Below are 24,006 nucleotides of genomic sequence, written 5' to 3'. Positions count from 1 at the left end.
CACTTATATTTTGGCAGCATCCATAGGGGGAAAATTAGCACTTTTTGCTCAAAATTGTCAGTTAATAACCCAGGACAAGTGGGTACTGAACATCGTATCACAGGGATACAGATTCCATTTCCACACTCTGCCAGTGACAAATGGTTGGCCAGATCTGCCAAAAAATCAATGGGCAGAGGCACAGAAACAGGTTATGTCCCTCATGGATATGGGAACCATTCAGCCAGTACCAGAACAGGAAAAAGAAAAAGGTTTTTACTCAAGACTGTTCTTGGTACCCAGAAAGGACAAGACCTGGCGGCCAATACTGGATTTATCAATTTTGAACACATACCTGGACATTCCAAAATTCAAAATGCTGACTTTGCAGCAGCTTCTGTCCATGCTGGGCAAGAATGCTTGGCTGGTGACTTTAGACCTAAAAGAGGCATACCTGCATGTCCCAATGAGACAATCGTGCAGAAGATACCTCAGATTCAAGGCTGGCTTAATGCATTACCAATTGTCTGCACTGCCCTTTGGCTTATCTACTGCGCCCAGGGTCTTTACAAAGTGCCTGGCACCAGTAATTGCATTTTGCAGACAAAGAAGTATACAAATATATCCTTACTTGGACGACTGTCTCATTCAAGCAGAGAACAAGGACACTCTTCTTCGACACCTGGCGTTTGTGAAAAGGCTTCTAACCTGCCTAGGATAGACAGTAAACGAAAATAAATCACAACTGTTACCCTCTCAAAAGATAACATTCCTGGGTGCAAGCTTGAATACAACTGCCCAGATGGCTTACCTCATGCCAGACAAGCAAAGGCAACTGACTACGTACTTCAAACTGATGGCAACAAAGACCCAGTCTTCTGCAAGGCAAATTCTGCAGGCTCTGGGCTTCATGGCATCCTGCATCCTACTGATTCCATATGCAATACTGCATATGAGGAAGCTTCAAATGGTACCTAAAAAGTTTATGGAGTCAACATTCACACAGTCTGGAAACAATGATTCCTCTCATTCCCTGCCCGCAACAGGAGTTTCTATGGTGGGTAAAGGCATGTCACCAAAACATGGGATGGCCATTCACTCTACCCCCTGCCAGCCAAACCATATCAAGAGATGCATCAGATTATGCCTGGGGGGCCCACATGGCAGGAAGATGCATTCAGGGCATATGGTCACCAAAACAAATGCATCTACATATCAACCAGAAAGAGATGCTAGCTGTTCCAAATGCCCTAACAGCCTTCAAGGACTTACTTCATCCAGGACAACTACTGATAAAGATGGACAACACCACAGTCATGTGGTATATATACAAGCAAGGGGGCACACATTCATACCCCCTTTGCAGATTAGCCATGGCACTGTGGGACACAGCTTTGACCTCCCAAATACATCTTCAAGCTCAATTCCTGCCAGGAAAACAAAACACTCTGGCAGACGATTTAAGCAGAAACCTTATGGATCCACACGAGTGGAAACTAAATCCACAAGTCTTCAGCATGATAACAGAGAAATGGGGGAGCCCAGACATAGATCTATTTGCCTCTCCTCAAAATTATCAATTGAAAAGATTCTGCACATGGACTTATCACAGACAAGCATGGAAAGTGGACGCCGTATCCTTCAGTTGGAAAAACCCTATCAGTTTACGCCTTTCCTGCTCTGCCTCTTCTCCCCAAGTTCCTCCTAAAAGTCAGACAAGAGAAACCAAAGATGATACTAATTGCCCCGGACAGGCCCCGCCAATACTGGTTCCCATTCCTAAGGAACTTGTCTCAATACCCAGCTTGGACCTTGCCTCAAAGACCACAACTACTGTCCCAGCAAAACAATCAGATCCTGCATAACCAACTACAGACTCTGAACCTGGCAGCATGGCTGATCAGGTAGTCATACAGGCAACACCTCTCAGTAAAGTTGTGATGGATGTCATTTTGGAAGCCAGAAGGCCTAGTACTTAGAAAATCTTATGCTGACAAATGGAAGAGATTCTGTGCTTGGAATCAAGCACAAGGAACTGATACAGCAGAACCAAATATTCCTCAGATATTGCAATACTTAACTGAGATGCTTGACTTATCATGGAAAACAGCTCTGCTACTAGCAATTACTTCAGCAAGAAGAGTTTCAGAGTTACAGGCCCTCATGGCTGTAGAGCCTTTTATCATATTTTACCCAGGACAGGGTATCTCTGAGGACAAATCCTACTTTTATGCCTAAGGTGGTTTTCAGTGTGGCTCTTAACCAAACAATTCATCTGCCAACTTTTTTATCCAAATCCACAGAACAAGGGGGAGAGAATTTTGTATTCCTTGGACGTACACAGGCAGCTAAGATTCTACATGAGCAGGACTAAAGCTCTAAGAAAAACTGAGCAATTACTAGTGACATATGCTGCAGGATCAGAAGGAAAGGGTATTTCAAAGTAGACAATTTCAAAGTGGATAAGCCACTGCATCCGTTTCTGCTACTTACACCATGGTAAACCTGTGCCCAAGGGCATTATGTCTCATTCCAGCAGAGCTGCAGCTACTTCAGCAGCCTTTCTCAGAGGAGTACCAACCAAAGACATTCTAGAGGCTGCTACCTGGAGTTCTGTTCACACTTTCACAAAGCATTATCATTTGCCTCTCTACTCTAAGTCCAGGGCAAGCTTTGCCATTGCAGTTCTGCAGGGCCTTATAGGCGCACCTAATGCTGTTTAGCTCCAGCCTCCCAATCATAGTTTGGGATTCTACCCAAATGTAATGACTGCAACAGTGAAACACGAAGAACATAGTACAGGTGTGTACACTTACCATAAATGTAGATGTTTGAGCGTATTCACTGTTGCAGTCCAGGTTACCCTCCCGCCACCCCCCTGTCATTCTGGAGTTTATATATCCTTCTCTATCTTCTACAACCTGTGTGGTGTATTTGCTTGTAGATGAAGGTAAAGTTTATAGTGATGCATGTGTATATATATATATATATATATATATATATATATATATATATATATGCATGTATATATATATATATATATATATATATATATATATATATATATATATATACATACATATATATATATATATATATATATATATATGTATTTGCTACCTTTTTGGGGACACCTGACATCGGGGCAAGAAAAACTTAAGAAAATGACGTCCGCTGCATGTTTTATACCCCTGACGACCTGACGTCATAGAAGAGGAGACAGCAACCGACACAAGACCCAAGACTTTGTTAATCAGGCCGACTGAGGGCAACCTGCCAGCAGATTACCCAAATGTAATGACTGCAACAGTGAATACACTTGAACATCTACATTTATGGTAAGTGTACACAACTGTACTTTCTCTGGGGTACAGTATAAATGAAAAGAAATCACATCTAGTACCCTGCCAACAAATTGAATTCCTGGGAACAAGCTTGAATACAAGTTTATGCCTTTCCCCCTCTGCCTGTCCTCTCCAAATTGCTACTAAAGATCAAACAGGACAAATCAAGGACAATACTGTTTGCATCAGACTGGCCCCGCCAACACTGGTACCCCCTCTTGCGCACTGTGTCACTGCTGGAACCATGGCACCTGCCTCAGAACCCTGCCCTGCTGTCTCAGCAGGAGGGCCAGATTCTGCACCAACAGCTTCAAACCTTGAACCTTGCAGGCTGGCTAATTACCTGACCGCTCCGTTACCATCCCTCGGTAAGCAAGTGATGGATGTCATTCTGGAGGCAAGGAGGCCTAGCACTAGAAAATCCTATGTTGAAAAATGGAAAAGATTCTTTTCCTGGAGCCAAACTCAGGGGATGGGCACAACAGTGCCCAGTTTACCTCATATTCTTCAATACTTAACTGAGATGCCTCACAAGGGCCTTTCCTTTTCTTCCATCAAAATTCATGCCTCTGCCATTTCAGCACATTATAATACAGAGCCACCCCTCTTCTCTCATCCACTGCTGAAGCAATTCCTCAGAGGGGCCAAAAACCTAAGACCACCCAGGAGAGCCCCTACTCCACCCTGGGACCTTAACTTTGTATTGGAAAAGCTCACTCTGCCTCCCTATGAACCAGCTGCAAATGCAGAATTGAAATTCTTTTTCTTGGAAAACAGCCTTCCTTCTAGCCATCACCTCAGCAAGAAGGGTGTCTGAATTACAGGCCCTCATGGCAGTGGAGCCTTTCATCATCTTTCATGCGGACAGGGTGTCCCTCAGGACCAATCCTTCCTTTATGCCCAAGGTGGTATCCAGTGTGGCCCTTAACCAGTCCATTCATTTGCCAACCTTCTTTTGTAATCCACAGAACAAAGGTGAACGAATACTACACTCCTTAGACATGCACAGACAACTTTGATTTTACTTGGACAGGACTAAGCCTCTCAGGAAATCTGAACAGCTGCTAGTTGCATTTGCTGCAGGAGCAGAGGGAAAAGCTATTTCAAAGCAAACCATTTCTAAGTGGATAGGCCATTGCATTAATTTCTACCATAAGCACCATGGAAAACCTACCCCACGGGAGATAAGACCTCATTCCACCAGGGCTGCATCTACCTCTACAGCCTTTCTCAGAGGTGTCCCTACCAGGGACATCCTAGAAGCTGCTACCTGGAGTTCTGTACATACCTTCACCAAGCACTACCACTTGCCAATTTTTTCTAAAACCAGAGCTGGCTTTGCCACTGCAGTCTTGCAGGGCCTTATAAAGCCGGACCTAATGCTGTCTAATTGCCTCCTCCCATCCTTAGCTTTGGGAATCTACCCAAATGTAATGACTGCAACATTGAAACACGAAGAACATAGTACAGTTGTGTACACTTATATTAAATGTAGATGTTCGAGTGTATTCACTTTTGCAGTCCTGGTTACCCTTCCTCCAGCCCCCTGAGTTCTATTGACTATACCTCTATACTTGTTTACTATGCTTAAAGCTTTCTGGTGCTTTTTGTTGGAGGTGTATAACCTTGTATATAATTGCTTCCCATTATGGGGGCACCTGACATCTGGGGCAAGAAAAACTGATGTAATGGAGTCGGCTGCATGCTTTATACCCCTAACTACCTGACGTCATGGAAGATGAGACAGCAACCGACACAGGACCCAAGACTTTGATAATCAGGCCGACTGAGGGCTACCTGCAAGCCGATAACCCAAATTTGATGACTACAACAGTGAATACACTCGAACATCTATATTGATGGTAGGTGTACACAGCTGTACTTTACAACCCTCCAGTCAAGTGCGTTGTGGGGATGATTTACTTCAAGATTTAATTAACTAGAGTGAGCCAGAAAATGAAGTATCATGGGAGGACATCATGGAGAAAATACATGAGGAGGGCGTAGAAGCAACATTGGAAGGAGGCAGTGGAAAAGTAAAGAAAAGATAAGTGAAGACGGTGGCAAATGCAAGACAGAATGAAAGTAAAGAAAAAATAGGACAGTTTAAAAAGAAAATTTGTGGTAAGGACACACAGAATTTTGAACTAAGGTGGAAATACAGACTTTAAAATATTTAAAAAATATATGTAAAGAAATAATAGACATTTCAAATGTTTGTGGTAATAGTTGTTTATGGACTTTGGCATGGGATTGCAATGTCATTTTAAATAATGGAAATGGAAAAAATGTATGTATTCCAAGTTTTACAAATGTTGAAGGTAAAAGGGTGTTGTAAAATATTGGGGACAACCAAAAACATGTTTTTTGTGTGGAAAAGAGGGACATTTATTTATTAATTGTGATGAAAAGAAATGCTATATGTTTGGTAAAACAGGACATGAAATAAAGGAATATGAACTTGAATGTTATAAATGTAAAAAAGGAACATATATGGATGAATTGTAAAGAGAAAAATGAGTTGAGTGTTTTGAATCAGAGCAATAATAAAGAACAAAACAGGAATGAAGAAATAGAAACATATGAAACTTTAGAAGGAAAAAGGGAGATAACTGAAAAAGAAAATAATGAAGGAGAGGAATTAGAAATAGAGTTAGAAATTAGTGATGAAGAAGGTATAAGTTAGAAAGTGGTAAGAGGAAAAAATTGTGTTGGTAAAAGAATAAAAGATAGAAAAATAAATTTTACAACCATTAATGTAAAAGAAAAGAAGAAAGGAAATTAATAACAAAAATGTAAAGAAACCAGTGTAAGCATAAAACAATTTATCTTAAATTAAGAAACAGAAAGGAATAAGTAAAGGATTTTTTCAGTTAATGTAAATGGCATATAACAAGAAGGATAGCAGTTTTAAAATGGTGTAACAAATGTGATGTTGATATTATTTTGGAGGATATAAGATTTCTGATATAGGAATAAAGATTACAGACGCAAAAAATATGGGATGTGAAAAACACTATGGAACATAGGGAATGGACAGTGTTCAGGAATAGCACTGCATAATATGTAGAAGAGTAGTGAAGAGTGTGGATTTTATATTAGTTAAAACGGGAAGATTAACAATTTATAGATTTAAGATGGCAAGAAAATGTTTGTAGAATTATTGCAATATATGCTTGTGAGTTGTGTAAAAAAATAAATGTATTTCAGAAGGTACTGGATTATGTAGTTATAAATATGCATATCATAATCACAGGAAGTTTTAACTGTGATTTAAGGAGAAATAAAAAGAAGAGGAAACGATGTAAAACATGATGGAAATAATGAAATGTGGAAAACTGGTTATACGGAATAAAAACATGGACTTGTAGGAGAGGTACGTTAAAGTCTGAAATTCATTATTTTATAGTATCAGAAGGAATATGTGAATGTATATATATATATATATATATATATATATATATATATATATGTATAAAATGGAAGAAGAAATTATTATGACAGATTATCTGATCTTGTCATTCTTCATCTGTTCTTGACTTCTGGGTTACGGTTCTGATCCTCAGAACTAATACGGCCGATATATAGCTTGCATCAGCTAAAAAAATCTCTCAAGCTGCAAGTCTACCCACAATGCCTTCCTCCACATTACATCAGATCTTGTTTGCTGCATCAGCCGACGCCTCTCTTGTAGCTAAGTAAAATTTTATATTTACTTCCTTTCCTTAAGTAATTTTTGAAATCTCTACTTTTATATGTCTTTAGTCTACCCTTAGCATGTGTGTAGTTTTCCTTTACCATTGGTAATTTTTCCCCACGGCCTTTGTTGGTAGTTTTCCCTTCCCTCTCTCTTACTTCTCTTTTTACCATTGGTAATCTTTCTACCATTGTTGGTAGATTTTCCTTTTTTTTAATTTCAGAGTCATGTTTGCTAGGTTTAAGCAGCATTTCAGCTGTAGTGAGAATATCAGTCTTGTGTTGGGTAATCCAGGCATGCAGTTCAATAGATTTGTTCCTTATGCTTCTAATATTTATGGTGTCAAAAGTTAGATTGCCATGGTGAGGATCGACCATTGTGGGGTTCAAGTAGTGAGTGGGAGGAGATTGTCTTGATTTTAGCTGTGAAACGTGGGGCCAGGATTAGTGTAAATGTCTCGTCCTAGGAGGATTTTAGAATATTAGTCTATTATTGATGCTTGTTTTTTGGACAGTTTTTTCTACTTGATTTTATTTTGATTTGAGTTGAAATGGAGTTAGTCTGTATATGGGGTAAAGCTGGGGTGCATCATTAAACAGGTTTGGTGCAATGTGTGAAGAGTTTAGAGAGGAAGTATGGGTATGTGGTTGGAACAGAGCTGAAGAGATGTTAAGAGCTATTATTGCATCATAGTAGGATGACAGATGGCTCTGTAGGAGGAAAAGAATAGATGACAAGCTGAGGAGTAGCATGATTAAGTAAAGGGATCTGTATAGATTTCAGGTATCAGGGAAGTAGGAATGAAGAAGTTGCAGGTCTGTAGGATATTTAGTGGTGGTGAAGTCTGGAAGCTGGTAATAAGGAGGGTATGAAGGAAGTATTTTCTACTTTACACTTGAATTGCAGAAAAGTTTTCAGAGCAGTGCCCCCAGTTTGAAACGTGCTCGTCACCCTCAAATATTAACACCAGCCCAGCTAGGGACTTCCAAGATAGCTGCATATTGTGTAACAGCTTAATTCGAGCTCTCCCAGTGTAAAAACAGAAACTCCGCAGAGAAGGCCAGTGGACATTTTTTTTCTGGATAAATTTCAGCAACTGGCCAGTAAGTGCACTGCCTAGATGCTAGGAAAAAAGAAAAACAGAGAACCTGAAGGAAAACCATCTACAAAAGGTAAGCACTGACTGGGAAAGGTACTGCAGCTGTTCATCAAAAAGCAGTGCAATGTCCGGACATGACTTCCAGTAGCCTAGAGGAAACTGCACACATACCTGGTTAAAATAAATGAAACACCAGTGGAGTATATAAAGTCAAACAACAAAAGGCTGGATAAAATAGAAGAAGCTTTAAACAGCTAATCAGATGTTGTGATAAAACTGCAAAAATCAGAGGTCGAAATGAAGAAAAGGCTGGTTGAATATGAGACTGCTCAAGAAGAGATGTTTCAAAAATAGTAGAATTAGTGGACATAGCACGTAGGGAAAACCTGAGGTATTCAGCTGTACCATAGAAGCTGGAAGGAGCAGACTGTATTAATTTTATGAAAGCACAAATAACCACCTGGTCTGGTTTTGCACAGCAAGAGTTGTTAATTGAAAGGGCACATCGTGTGTATGCTCCAAACCTGGCTATGAGAAAACAACCTAGACTTTAATAGTAAAGATGCAAAGAATTGATTTTGACAAAACTGTGGCAGAAGGACAAAGTACTAAAAGATGGAGACAGCAGTGTTTGTGGAGAATGATTACTCATTGTACACCAGGCAGAAAAGTAGTAAAATTATTCCACTTTTCAGGGAATGTTGAGAAACAGGCATGAAATTCAAGCTGCTGTACCCAGCTATCTTCAAAATATTCTTCCTTGAAGGGACAAAATCATTTTTTCATGAAGTACATGCTAAGGAAGAAGTACAAAAGTTTGTCCAACAAAAGTGAGCTGTGAGATAGAAGGAGATTCTGCTTCTTGTTCTCCTGGCAATAAAGACCACAGAAAGACTGTGCCAGTGAAACATTTTCCAATGTTTCATGAGCACAACAGCTGACTTAAAGAATCAAGAGTACATTAGAAATGAAGCAGAGACAGGATTTGGGAGATGGAGATGAACAGAAATAAAACCATTAACTTGGAACTTGACAAATGTGGGATTATAAATCAATAAATATATCTGTGAAATATGACAGAACAAGAAAATCTGGAAATATTGGACTTTTGGGGACTTTGTTGGGACTGTAAAGTATATGCCCTACTTCATGTCATTAATGTTCAAAAATACTTAGGAGAGGTGAAGAGGAGGGAAAAAGTTAACTGTAAGCAAAACATTTTGTTAATAGTACTATTTTTATAGTGTATGATTTTCTTTGAATGCTATACAGTAAAAGCTTTCTCCATTGTTTTTAAGTGTAGTGGGGATACTACTGTAAACAGATGCTTCTTTTTTTCTTCTTCTTTCTCCCTTCTTCTCTTTTTCTTCTTCAGTTTTAAGAAATGTAGGCACTGTAATGTAGTTAAAAGTATATGACAAAAGAAACATTAATGTATTTTTTCTCATTCTTCATGAAAAGAATTACTAGATTAAGGCCCTTAGCTTGGTTTACTAACAAGTTTTACAAGAAACCAAGTAAACGAAAAAGAATTTTGAAAGGTATAAGGCTTTTTCTAGTGAAAAAATGTATACTTAGCAGCAATTCTGCATCTGGTGCTCATGTCTCCACTGCTACAATCTGATTAAGAGAATTGGCTAGGAGATAGTATTCTCTGAAAGCATTCAGGTGTTTCCTAGCTGGGAGAGCTATAAAAATGAGACAAAACCATAGACAGCACTTAGTAGAAGCACAGGCTCCACCATTCGTTGTAGCATGGATAAACTTTCAGTTTGGGACATGCTCTCCTATCTGAAGGGTAAAGTTTCACTATTTGGAGATGTACATACTTTTGTGTCTTATTATTAAGTTAAAGGTTTTAGGAGGGTACTGGTGTGTGTTTTTGTTTGAGGACTTTTAATAAAACAAAAAAAAGTTTTGTAAGATGTGGCTTAGGTTCAGATGGATATGACAAGAAACAACTGTATAAAAGTTCAACCTAACAGTGTGTGCATGTAACACAAGCTGGAACTAGACATTTAACAAAAAGCTATTGTACATAAAACGTGGGAATAATAACTTTTTAATACATTGATGCTTTCTGTAATATCTGTAAATGTCAGTGATCTCACAGATAAATATAAAAAAGCGGGATGAACTACATAAAAAATTTAGAGTGCAAATAGCTATTCTGCAGGAGACACACTTGGAAAGAACTGAACATGCGAGTTTGATAAAGGAAGGTTTTCAGGATGGTTATTCAGTGGAATACCTGGGGCAAAGGAAAAGAGGAGTACTTATATTAATTGCATGAGGAGCTCCAGCAGTGATAGAAGAGGATAAAACAGATAGCGATCACAGATTTATAGTATTGAGGGGTTACTGGGAAGGGAGGAGGATTACATTGGCATGCATTTATATTCCACCTAAAACTGCTATAATGGAGGTCAAAAAATTCTGGGAAAATTATCCGTTTTCGGCAAGGAATATTATAGGTAGGGACTGGAATTTGATTTGCAGCAGTGAAGAGGTGTCTGGGGGGCTCAGAAGGGAAAATATAATAAAGGAGGGTAGACTTTTGAAGATATTTATGAAAATATTTGGTATGGAATATGGGAATTCAGTGTTAGGAGTTTGGAGTGAATTTACATATTATTCTCAAGATACAAAAACTGGGCTAAGCTAGACAAAATTTACATTTCACAGAACATGTGCATTTAATTGAAGGTCTTGATACTCACCCAATAAATATTTCAGATCATGCACCAATAATAACTAAAATAAAAACACAGGATAATGAAGTAAAAATGAGACACTGGTGCTTTCCAACCTATCTGTTGAAAAGAGGAATTTAAGGAATGGGTAGTGGAAATTATTTAGGAGCTGTTAGGGAAGATAGAAATTTCTTCTGAAAATATAGCTAGGGGAGTGGGATAAAATTAGTGAAGTTTAAAAATAGGGCAGGAATAAAAGAAAAGGAGATATGGTTAAGAGGTAACAAGAACTATTTAGAGGGACTGACGTGTTAAAGTATTGCAGAATAGGAGGAATCTTACAGAACATGGACAGGAGCGATTGCAGAATGCAAAACAGAAAATAAGGGACTACCTTGATAATATATAAGAGTTTAGAAAGATTTTTGTTAAACAACTGTTTTTTGATAATAACTCTAGAGCAGAAAAACTTTTAGCACAACAACTTCAGTAACAGAAAGTTGAAAGGGGTGTCGCCAATCCGAGGAAGCCTGTAACAGGGCAGGAACCTGTAGAGGTATTAGAAATATTTTGGAATTTATACGAAAGTCTATATAAAGCAGAGAAATATGGAAATCAAGAAAAGGTACAAATAGAAATGTTTATTGAAGAATTATATATGCCAAAGTTAGAGGTAGATGAGGCTCAGTTACTAACAGTTAGGATAGGATGTGATGAGATAAAAAATGGCGATGTATAACCGATTTTAAAGAAAATCCCCAGGAATAGATGGTATTCCCATGGAAGTTTGGAAGCTAAGAGGGGGAAAACTGGTAAAGATCTGGAAGGTTTTGCTTAACAGTATTTTAATAGGATGAGAAGTACCAACATCCTGGAAAAAAGCTTTGTTAGCTGTAATACTTAAAGAGGGTAAAGATCCATAAGTTCCAGCTTCATAAAGGCCCATTGCAATACTAAACCATGATTATAAAGTATTTATGTCTATAATGGCTAAAAGAATGGCAAAAGTGATGCCAGAATTGATAGATATAGATCAGTGTGGTTTTATGGAGGGGAGGCAAACATTTGACAACATTAACAGAACATTGATGATTAAGAGGGAAGCAGAATGTAAGAAGATACCATCGTTGGTGGTTCTTGATGCAGAGAAAGCATTTGACAAAACAAGCTGTGACTTTATGAGCAGAGCAATGGAAGCATTTGCATTGCCTGATAAACCTGTAAGTTGGATTAGGAGGATTTATGAGGGATCTGAGGAGAAAATTAAAGTGGGTGGGGTCCTCTCTGATAATTTCTGCCTTAGCAGAGGAACCAGGCAGTGGTGACCTGTTTCCAGTTTGTTTTTGGCATTATATTTATAAACTCTGGCAAAGAAAATAAGAGACTCAGAAATTCAAAGATGTAATTGGTATTGTAGTCAAGAAAAGTTGTCTCTATTTGCAGATGATATTATTTTATACGTGGCAAAACCAGAAAAGGGCATTACAGTGTTGTGGAACATTTTGAGACAGTTTCATATCTTTTCAGGATATAAAATTAATGAAGCTAAAACAAGGGCAGTAGCAGTAAATTATGTACCCACACAAGAGTTGGTGTGGCAATATTCATATTTATGGGGATGTCATAAAATGAAGTATTTAGGAGTATGGATTAAAAATCATTCTGGTGTGGTAGGTAAGGATATGTGGGAAGAGACTAAACAAAAGATAATACAAAAACTGAGAGATTGGAAGCTCTGTTATATGGATATGGATAGTAATATACAAGCAGTAAAATGATTTCAGTCCCTTTAGTCTTGTACACAGGTCAGTCATATTTTTATCAACCAGAGAAGTTGTGGATAACAATTAATAAAGAGCTGAAGGATTTTATCTGGGAGAGGAAGACAGCAAGAGTCATGTGGGATAAACTGATTATTCCAATAGAACAAGGCAGATTGGGATTACCTGATTTGAAGGGGTATTTCAGAGCTACACAATTAAGGCTCCTATACCTAGCATAAGCAGAAACCTATAATTCAAAGTGGAAAGTGATGATGATGAAACGGGGAAGCTCAAGAAATAAGGATTTTGGATGTAAATCTTTAAGGAGAATAACAATAATCATACAGAATATTATATCCATAAAGAAGCAGAAAGTATTCTAACTAACCCAACATGTGAATGAAGGAAGAAGATTCTGCCAATAGGAATGACTGCAATTAGATATACAAACAATAGGCAAGAGGGGGCTGGAATTTATTGGAGAAAACTGGCAAAGGAACCAAGGTATTGGGAGCAATTAACTAGAGATGGAAAGATAGTAGAATGGGAAGATGACAAGAATGTATTTGGACTGCAGGTTAGAGACTGCCTTCCCTATAAAGGATTGATCTTAGAGTGTATATTCAAAGAGAAAGAAATAGTGGGGATCTTAAATGAAAGACCAGCACTGGTATAGTTTATAGCAGAATCTAGAACAGAAGCTGCAATTTAAAAGGAATGATTAGTAAACCATATAAAATATTGCATGATAACTTTAAAAGTCAGTCAGAGGAGGTTAGAAGGGATTGGAAAGATAGACTGGACAAGAAATTCACAAAGAAACAATGGGGGGATTATGTATGTCTCCCAAATATGCAGCAGAATCTAAAAGGTTTAGGATTTTTGCGTAGAAATGTTAACATAGATACTGTTATACTTCAAGTAGACTCCAGAGAATTTTTCCTCAGGTAGTCAGCAAATGTTGGAGGTGTGATGAGGAAGAAAGGTGTAATTGGAAACATATTTCCTGGGAATGTAATCATTTGGTAGACTTTAAAGATTCCCTGCAGACCACTCTGTCAGAGATACTTGGTGAACAAATCATTGTAACTAGGGAAATGATTTTTCTGAGCTATGATACAGAATCAGAATTGCCTAGACATAATAAGGCCTTGCTGAGTCTAATTATGGTGGCTGCCAAAAAAGCAATTACTAGAAAATGGAAATCAAAGCCTAAACCAACTGTACTAGAAGTAGTGAATATAGTAAGAGAGATAAAACAACTGTAATTGTGATCTTTAAAAAAGTGTAGGAGAAAATTACATGGGGAAAAATGGGAATTGTGAGAACAATACATACAGGGAGGAACGAGGTTTAAAAGAAGGCAGGATGTGAACGAGCTGCTTAATGTTTGGCTGACTGATTGGGTAGATTATAAGTGATGTGTATAGGTTTACGTCAGTAAGGTTTGTGTTGTAAATTGCATGCAGCTGGGATTATATTAATATAACTTGTTTTCATTTATATAAATGTATGACTGCCTAATGTCATAAGTGATAATTTACTAAATATGTTTGTTGGTTAGAAAAAGGACACCAGCCTTGCTACTGCTACAACACAGCAGCATTTTTTCATATTGGTAAAATGTGCAGTGTTCCAGAAACTGAATACATAGGTAGCCATATTCAAGCCCTGAAATGTACTAGCAGTATTATACTCAAGTTTGTAAGACAGTGTGCATTTTATTCTGAGCATTTGTAAAAGAAACTCCGATTTGTGTTCAAGATGGAAGAAGAGGGAGGAAGAAATTTATAATACATGTTGCAAGTGTACCCAGCTATTACAATAATACGGCATAAATGAGGTAAAAGCGGACCACTACGTAGGCTCAGAAGGGTATTCAAAAAAGAGAAAGGTGTATTTTTCCTTCACCCCAAGTGTTATCATTAGGCAGAAAGGATGGCAGATGGTACATCTCCATTATCCTACCTAGTGCTTGTAGGCAACCTGCATTCTGCTTTATCAAGTTGGTTTTATTGAGCTTCTGTGTTAATGTAGATCAGCCACAGCTGAGTGATTTATGTCTCGCAAAAGATTTATTTGGGCCAAAATGTGGCTCGGCAAGCTGTACTTTATTTATTTAATGTAAGGAGTGGAGAAGTAGAAATGATCTCTAAACCAGTGTGATATCCCTTCTGTCTCTGATGCTGAAAAATGGCATTATGTTAGGATAGTTTGTTACAAGTAGGTACCAGCAAAAGCTAGGACTGTCCACATGAAAGGACAAAGACATCTCAAGAATAAGTTCCAGCACCAACTCCATTGTTTAGAGCAATAAAGCCCTGACATTTATCCCAGGAGTCTTGGATTCATCTAGTGACTTGGGTGCTGGGGAGCTGGGACATGGGGGTGGGAGTTGAGCAGCAAATGGTAAGTCACCCTTCAAAGTGGTGGAGCCATAGTTGGTCTCCAGTGAGGAGTATTCCTTCTGTGCTGGCCTGTGTGATGCATTGCACTGAGAACTGTGAGCTTTGTGTATATAAGTTTACGTCCTTCTTGTGTGCAAGCAAGAGGTCATCATAATCATGGAGAGGGGACGCGGGTTGTTATACACACTCTGTTCCTAGGAGCTGATGAAGGCACTATTCTCAGCATTTGACTCCTACTACAGAGAGGAACAAGTGGGCTGGTGAGTTTGCACTTGTGGGAGAGAATGAATGGATCTGAAGTGCAGCTGAGAAGATGATGATCTTGTGGGACTAGGAACCTGAAGGTAATTTAAAAATGAAGTAAAATAAATAAATGAATAATTAAATACATAAAATATGGACGTGGTACGGCAGTAGCGTTGTTACCTCACAGCAAGAGGTTCTCCCATTCGATTCTCGGCTTGGCTTGGGAGTGCCTTCTGTGTGGAGTCTGCATGTCCTCCCCGCGGTTGGGTAGTGTTCGAAAGACATGCGTGTGTAAATGGGCGTGCCTTCGTTGAAGGTTGGGCATCGAGCTGGCACCTCGGCGTTTCGTAAAAAAAATCTACTGCCAATCATTAGCGGACCGGAGTTCTGCTGTGGCGACCCCTTACTGGGAAAAAGACGAAAGACAGACAAACATGGGTGATTTTTCTTCCCTTCCCTCTTGAGGGGGGGGTCTGGAGCACGGTTTGCTTGGGAATGTTAAGTGTGGTACAGTTAAGAGAGAAGCTTCCATTTCTTCTTTGAGTACTCTTGACACAATGGATATGTCCTTAACTGCTAAGGTTACTGCTGTTACACCCTGTTACTGTGTAATGCAGTACTTTGCTGTTTCTTGTAGTCTAACTTGCGTAGCAAAACAAAAAAAAATTATATTTAGCTATGGTGTCATCTTTGAAGTATTAACTCTATAACTGCTTGTATTCACACAGCAGTAGTATTGCTGTACATTGTCTTTTTTGTTCGCTGCTTTGAATTTTTCTATAAAATCTGAATAAATCATATTATGGGAGAACAAGCATTTGCTAATGCCAAATGTTGAACTGCACCAGAAGCTAACTGCAGGTAATATGACAGAAGAAAGGTGAGAGATACTGAGTAACTATAGTATTTACATGCAAGACATTCCGTAAACTCTTAATGGCATTACTTTTTATGCATTTGGAATGTGTGAGTTTCCTTGATCAAACATCAAGTGAAGTCCTACCTTTTTTCTCTCATCATTTGCAACAACTGGAAACGTAAACATGTGAATCTACTCCAAGCACAAAAAGAAACCAAAAACACCTAAGAAAATAGGAAAAAGTGCTTCAAAGTGGGACAATTACCAGCCAAAATAACTCACCCCTTGAACTAGTGTCTGAAACTAAGCTACTTGGTGTACAGATTGACAATCGGCTCAGTTACAACTCCCATCTTCAACTAAATATTAAAAAAACCCATCAAAAACTAGGTATGTTATACCGTCAGAATCAATACCTTACAAGCTCTTCTAAAATCACACTTGCTTCCTCTTTTCTCATCCCCTCCCTTCTCTATGGGGCTCCATTATTGACCAATCTTCAGACTTCTCTAAAAAAACAGCTTTCCTCCTGCTATAACAAAATTGCAAAATTTGCCAACAGCCATAGGTCCACTACTCATCACTGCTCCTCTCTCCATAAACTAAACTGGCTCGAATTACCTAATCAACTCATATATATACAGCTGACTTCGCTCACAAACTCATCCTTAGCCCCTCTCTCTGTCCCTCCCTGTCTTCCACCCTCAAAATGCACCTACCTAACAGAGTCTTAAGGTCTAACAATCAAAACCTACTACAAGTACATAAAACCATCTCATCCCTCAGGTAAACACCTATTATCTTTTAATCTTGCTCGTCTCTGGAACTCACTTCCACCATCCATTCGTACCACCACTAACCAGTACATGTTCAAAAATCTCTTCATACATATCTAAGATCCCAATGGGATTGTTCTTGCTCCCTCCCCTCATAATTCTATGTTATCCCATTCTTCTTCCCATATATGATACATAACTCTTCCTATCTAAGCTTATGTTCCCTCAGAATACCTACCCTGTAATGCAAGTCTATGTTTTCTTCTGAACAACTTCTTTGAAAGCATAAAACATTACTCTTTTAACTTATTCCCCTGACATCTAATCCACATCAGATTATATTGTTTTGAATGCTTCTTGAAGTTTTGAGCCTAAATGTGTTAAATGTTTTATATTTTACTCTGTATAAGTATTATTGTAATTTTGCATGTACCTGTTTTTGTCTGTATTGGAGCTTTTCTCCCCAGGACTCCATTGAAAACGGGTTCTTTTGGCCCAATGGACTATCCTGGTAAACCAACTGCAAATAAATAAATAAATATCTTCCACCTTCCCAAATGTCTAGGGACAATCATCTTGTTTTTCCCTGACTTGGGGGTTTACCTTTTGAAAGAAAACATTCAGAAATCTTCCGAACTTTGTGCAGCCTCTGCTTCCCCTATTTTTCCTGCTGCTTGTATTTCCATTCATTTTCCAAGAGTAGTATCATTTCTACCAGAATGTCTTTCCCCACCACTGTATTTATCCTCCCTTCCTGCCACCCCAGGAGAGACTTCACTTTTTCTAACAGCTTGTAATTTATCCATCTAATTCCCTCTGTATTTCTTTCCCTCATCTTGCAGTAGTAACCTTCTTCCTTTTCCTAATGCCCCTTTTAGCCTAATGAATTTGATAACGTTTTATTATATTCTAAACCGAGTTGCACTTCACATCTGTTAGCACCTGTTCAACTACCTGTAGGGCTTCTTTCATTTTCACAGAAGTCTGGTAAATATGTGTGCATTTTGTCTGTCTACAAAAACAGATCAAGGGAAGGCAATGCAGTAATTCAGGCATATTTCAGTCATTTCACCATTAGCTAAAGTGGCCTTTTGGTGAAAAAAGAAACAAACTTTTGAACTCCCTACTGATCATCAGCGTGGATTCAGGAAGAGACAGAGATATTGTAGAGCTCTTTTGTCCCTCATACATGCTTTACTTGAGAACACAGTCAATGGTGAGTTAACTGGTGTCATCTTTTTAGATCTCTCAAGGGCTTCTGATTCTTTTCATTGTGATAAACTATCAGTAAAAGTAGGACTATTTGGACTTGGATGTAGTGAACTAAGTTGAATGATTCTTTGACTGACTGAGACAAGAACTTTCGAGGGAGCCATTGATTACTCTTGATTCCTATCCTTTTCCGGTAATGACAGTTGTCCTTCAAGCTTCAGGTGTAGGCTCACCACTCTTCATATTATTTTTGAAATCGGTGGCCATGAATCTCGCTAAAGAATAACAGAGGATGTGGCTGTCTGACTCTCTCACAGTGAAATTAATGATATCAATCCTAAAGTTATCCAACAGCTAGTAATGGATTGAGGCAGATGGGACTTGATGTTACAATCCAGAAAAGGTCTGATAAAAGGCTACCTGGCACATAAGATACTTTCACCTTCTGTGGTACACATAGCAAGCGTGCATTCACTACGTATAAGTATCTTGGTTTGTGCCTGGCCCTAGTACTGGTCTATTCTTGTCACACTAATTACATTATAGCTGTGACTCGCACAGCATTAGTGAATTATCACAGTCTCTTAATTTGTTATGTAAGGAAGCCAAAGCAACAATAGCAAAAGTGTTAAGTCCCACACAGCTGTACACATCATGTGTAATTCATTAGCTGCGGGAAAGTATCCAAAAAGTGTTCAAACTGCTGAAAATAAAATTAGTAGATTTGTAAGCAGGGTTCCCAAGTTTCTTAATCACTGTAATACTTGTCTTGAAGTTGATTGGCTTCCAGGAATGCTGAGTACAAAATTACTCATCTGATGAATGGTCTTTAATTTAATTAGTTTAGTTACTGCAGTTCATTAAATATCTGCTTATAGCAAAACGTTTTCCTGGACTACTTAGATCCAGTTTTGCTGTTTGGGCCTAGATACTCCCTTTCACTCATTTCATTTCCTTCTGGAACTTTTGGAGTACGAGGTCCACAAGTCTGGAACTTGCTACCTTGCGAGTTAAAAAAATGTTCTTTCAAAAACTTTATTTGAAAAGGGATTAGACGTTCAAATTTGAAGATGCCACTTGTGGATGCACTGGTGGTGCATATTCATTTATTTATGTCTAGGAGTGTATTCTTTATTCTGAGTTTTGTGTGCTGTGTGTGATCTGCACTTTTTTACTAATAATATATTACTTACAATGTATCATATAGTCAGGCATATGTAAACTAGGTATTGTAATCATACTTATTTTTATTTTCATTATCATATAACCAGGTTATGACTGCAAATTGGCCCTAGTGGTCCAGATCACATATTTGTTAAATAAAGTAAAATAAAATAAATGTATGAGACCCTGGGCATATTCTGTGTCACTGGATGTCAGCCATGCACAGAATGTTTAAAGGAGGTCTTTCCTCCCCTCAACTTCGTCCTTTCTGTTGCCTGCACCACACCACTTTGACCAGTGCTACTGTTATCAGCTCTGCTTAGTTCGATTCTGTCAGCCCATTAAGTGACACCTTAATGTTTGCGTCCCTATACAGTGCTTTCTGACATCCTCTAAACCAGTCTCCTGTTCTGTCTTTCTGTAGTACTTTAATCCCATCTTACTGAATTATACATTTTTTTTTATTTCAGATAAAACAAGTCCTGTCCTTTACTATGATATTCGATAGGCTAAAAATGCAGTTTTAGCATGTGCACAATGTTTACAAACAATATTGGTCCTTTGTATGCTGCTTTGAAACTGAAGAAGTTGTCTTTCACCTACAAATCACTAAAGATTTTTTAGAAAAATTCTGCATAATGAGGAGTGCTGAGGGTTGGGAGGGGTCAAGTTAGTGCACTCTGGTGAGTGGAAGGGTACCTTAACATTTAACAATCTAACACTGATGACACTAAAAGTCGCATTTTGCTTAAAGCAGCCATGGGTCTGGAACATAAGTATACATGGATGCTGGGAGTGCTATATAGCATTTTGAGTATCCTTTTCAAGCAGGATCTTGCTGCCAAAAGGGTATCCAAAATCCCATGTCTAAATTCCTAGTAAAATTAATGAGAGATGGAGCCATGTCATCCTGCAGCTCTGACAGCTGTTTCACTGGAATCAGGGACATGTCCAGCCACTTAAGAATTTCACTTTAGAAACTGAGGGAAGTTCCTGAGCATCTTTACTGCCCATATGAAGCTTACAGTTGGCCCACATGTGACAGATAACGTTTCAGCCCAAGAAAAAAGTTAGTGGTAGGTTATGACGTTTTATTAGACCTGTCTGTGTTCAGCACATCATGGAAGGTGCACGTGTGTCTTTGATTTATATGAGCAGCAAGAATGTAAAAGGGATCCATGTTATTATTTTTCTTTCAGAGTGGGACCATAAATCCAGAACAGCACTATAAAAGTGAGACCTGCCCATTCAAGGACTGGGTTATGGGGACAGAATACTTCTGTGCTGTATAAATATCATCCCTCTGGGATGGTTCCATAAGAATGGGTTTATAAAAAATATCAATATTTTTTTGATCCAGGTAAACATTTCATTGTAGAGGAAAAATTCAAATATGTTAAGTCCTGTTTAAAGTGTCATGATATCGAGGGGAGTCTTCCTCAGGAAGTGAACTGGTGAATGAAAAACATTCATTATCAGCTGGCATAAGATTGCAGGTATGGTAATATGTAACCAAGTATGGTACTGATGCACTGATGCAGTGGTGGTGGGGGGTGAAGCATTAAAGGAGTCCTGTGGAGATGAGGTAAGTAAAGTAAACTTAAACAAAAGTACTGGGCTGGAGAACATGATCATCCTAGTCACCAAGTACAGGGGCTGTATAATACTGACCCCCCCAAAAATTGTCTGATAAACTGTCATACATTTATTACTATCTTATAATTTTAAGGTCAGCATTTATTCAGTTTTAGGAGGAGAAAAACAGTAGGTTTTAAACAACTCCTGACAACGAGATACTGAGTAAATATAGTTCTGATAACACAAAATGAAGTTACAGACTGAAGATGTGTGATCAGTCAAGTCTGAGTGCTTTAGGTAACAATTAATTCTACAGTTGCATGGATCCAACTCCTGCCCCATTCTTTCTCCCATCAATTCTGACACTCATCATTGAATCACTGCAACATTTTGTGGAACGTTCCTTTTAAATATGCACATTATGTATTTTACAAGCCATGAGGTTTGTGGTTTCAACATGTGTTCTTTGATATGTGCTAACACAGACAATCTGGCAAAAGCAGTGAATGTGCAAAGAGGGGTTCTGGAATTAAGGATATAAAGATTTTGTTATGCTAAAGAAGTAAACTGCTGTGATGCTCTGCCTCCTGATGTAATCTCTCTCTAGTGATTTTGAGCAAGAATCATGAACATAGTGTTGAATGGTTTAGGGCTGATATGCAGAAAAATGCCTACCAAAGCCCAGGGTGATTCATGAACAATGGGGTGAGTCACTATATGCACTCCTGCCCCATTGTGTAGCAGCAGTACTCTGTGCATGCAGTACATGTACAAATTGTTAACCCCCCCACGATAGCCAAAAATTCACAGACATAGGGACAACTGTGTATAAGCTGGTCACATTCCCAGAAATTGGAGACCAAAACCACAAAGTAACAGTTGTCCCAAAAGTACAAGAGGATGGCAACTTTCATTTACACTGCTGTGCTGCTCCAGACCTACATCAGTAAAAAATGTTGTAAATCCATAAAGTAAAACACTTTTCTTTGGTGACAATATAATATGCATTCCACCTTTTTCCTTTTGTGCAGGCTGACCTGCTACCGTACCCGCACCACACTCAGTCCCATCCCGATGCAGTGATGCTTCAGCTAATGGGAGTAGTCACTTCACTGAATACCAATATTAGCATGTTATGCTAACATACCCTGCTTTGCAATCAGTTCAATAGTCAGAGAAACTAACTGCTTCCTGCCATGACTATGGTGCCAGAGGCAGTCCTAGTGCATCACTGTTCCACAGCCAATGTATATGATCCAGAAATAGGAGGGCACCCCATTATGTATGACACAATCCCTGTATCTGAAGCATATACACATGCACGTTTAGTATGCACTACTGCTGTGTGTCGCTACATACTATACTTATGAATCCAATGGAATAAAAAAAGTTATTACTACTTTTACTGCATGTGCATCTTACATTTTTTTATTTGCATACTCATTTTACATAATAGCACGACTGCTAAAATGGTTATTTACATGCATCAGTTAGAGTAGAAATTATGAGGATGGCAAAAATGAGACAAACGGATTACTTTTTTCTCTGCTGTTTTTGCTCCCACGCTTGATAACCATCAAGCCTCCTACCAGTCAGACATTTTAATTTGCCCCCCTTTACCAGAACATTTTAGACAGTACAGAGGGAGAGGTACCAGAGGTGGGGGCCATCATCATTTAGGTAGTTGTGAGGGTACTTTGCATTCTTGCCAGTATCACAGCAATGAGGGCATCTGTTATGACCTAACTCTACCCCTGGGGGGCAGGCAGTCTGCTTCACAGTGGTGGCAGACAATGCCTTCCCTACTCCAGCCTCCTGGACATTCGTTATGCAAGTTACCACTCATTGGTGACTTCTTTGTGCTCCTGCCTTTTTTTTTTAAACTGGTAATACATAGGGTGAACTAAAGATCTCAATGTAGGACAAAGAAACATGACTACGATTCAGGTCTCTCATCAGAGCTTCAGTGTGTTATTCATTCTCAAAATTGACCAAAGAAACTCAACTCTCATGACTGGTTTCTGGATGAGTTTCTAGGAATTTGTTTCTTGAGCACTTAGCAGACTGGGAATGATTAGTGACCCAATTATAATCCTGTAAGTTCTTCACTTTTTGTTGCCTTTTAACAGAAAACTGTACATGGTTCAAAACTAATGTGAAGAGTATGGAGAGAAAAATGTTCCCTGTTCCACCCATTTTTAGAATGTCATTTTCTTCCTTCTGATGGGTAGAAAGTTAGCGCAGTTATCAAGGTCCACTGAAAGTAGATAGTTTCTTCTCCCTATGTTAAGATAAGCAAATCTTTTCTTAGTGTGATGATGCCAGTTATTCTACAGATGGAACAAGGTTCGTGGTGAACCCACATATGTTATCTTACTACCAGAACCGTCCATCACTAAAGTGTGGATATGTATGCAGTAGCAGTTCTGATCTGAGTTTGGTTCTGAATCAGGGCTGATGACACAGTGCTGCTGCTATGGGGGCTCACAGAATGAGCAACCTGTTGGGAAGTGTGAGACTTGATCCTGCTAATCACAGCACTCAAAAATTAAGTCAGAGTCTTCTAAAATAACAGCAAAATGCAAAGCTCCCTTTTATGCATTAAAACCATTTTTTTGCAGTTAGGCAAACCTGTCTGAACCTGTGTTGTGAGGGCATGCACCCCAATCCCTGTCTTCTTCTATATACTAACTCAGACTACTTCATCTCATAGAAGTTGGAATTCTCCATGGTAAAGCAGTTTCAGACTTGTATATATTTTTTTCTTATGGCACTTAATTTTCTTAGTTCTGAGGTGTGCAAATATACAAAGGGAGCCCCCAGAGAATTGCCACTGAAGTTATCATTCGCATGCCAATACACTACTGGTCTCTAGAAGAGTTTGGAGATTAAACAGTGTATGCACTTATCTTTAGCCATGATAGGCAGTTTGTTCTGAGTTTTCCTGTGGCATATAAATTCCCTGAATATATCAAGTAACTCAGTATTGGGCATTATCCTAAGTGCTTATAAGGTTTTATGAATTCTGTGAAGGAGACTGTGGCATGCAAATATATATTATCTTTGTGTTTCACTTCCATTTTTCTGTAGGTTGCTGTCCCAGATGTACACGAAGCAGCAGCAGAAGCAGATGTCCTTGTATTTGTTTTACCTCACCAATTTGTTAGCCAAGTTTGTGAGCAGTTGGT

The 24,006-nt window shown here is 38.7% G+C and overlaps 1 protein-coding gene across 1 annotated transcript in view; it reads left to right on the top strand.

The window, feature by feature from the left end:
• The window catches only part of LOC122804850 (glycerol-3-phosphate dehydrogenase 1-like protein), a gene marked incomplete in the record, with an annotated part of 523,996 nt that overhangs the window by 59,728 nt on the left and 440,262 nt on the right, over positions 1 to 24,006 (top strand). Inside the window, 1 exon segment of the mRNA XM_044075007.1 lies at positions 23,922 to 24,006. This exon segment is cut by the window's right edge and continues 43 nt beyond it. Within this exon segment, the coding sequence (XP_043930942.1) occupies positions 23,922 to 24,006 (85 nt within the window).

This window comes from Protopterus annectens, chromosome 6.part0 (genome assembly GCF_019279795.1).
Source record: "Protopterus annectens isolate FY-2018-M chromosome 6.part0, PAN1.0, whole genome shotgun sequence".
Lineage (NCBI taxonomy): Eukaryota > Metazoa > Chordata > Ceratodontiformes > Protopteridae > Protopterus > Protopterus annectens.
The sequence above is the reverse complement of the archived record's forward strand: the minus strand, read 5'-3'. Positions and strand labels throughout refer to the sequence as shown.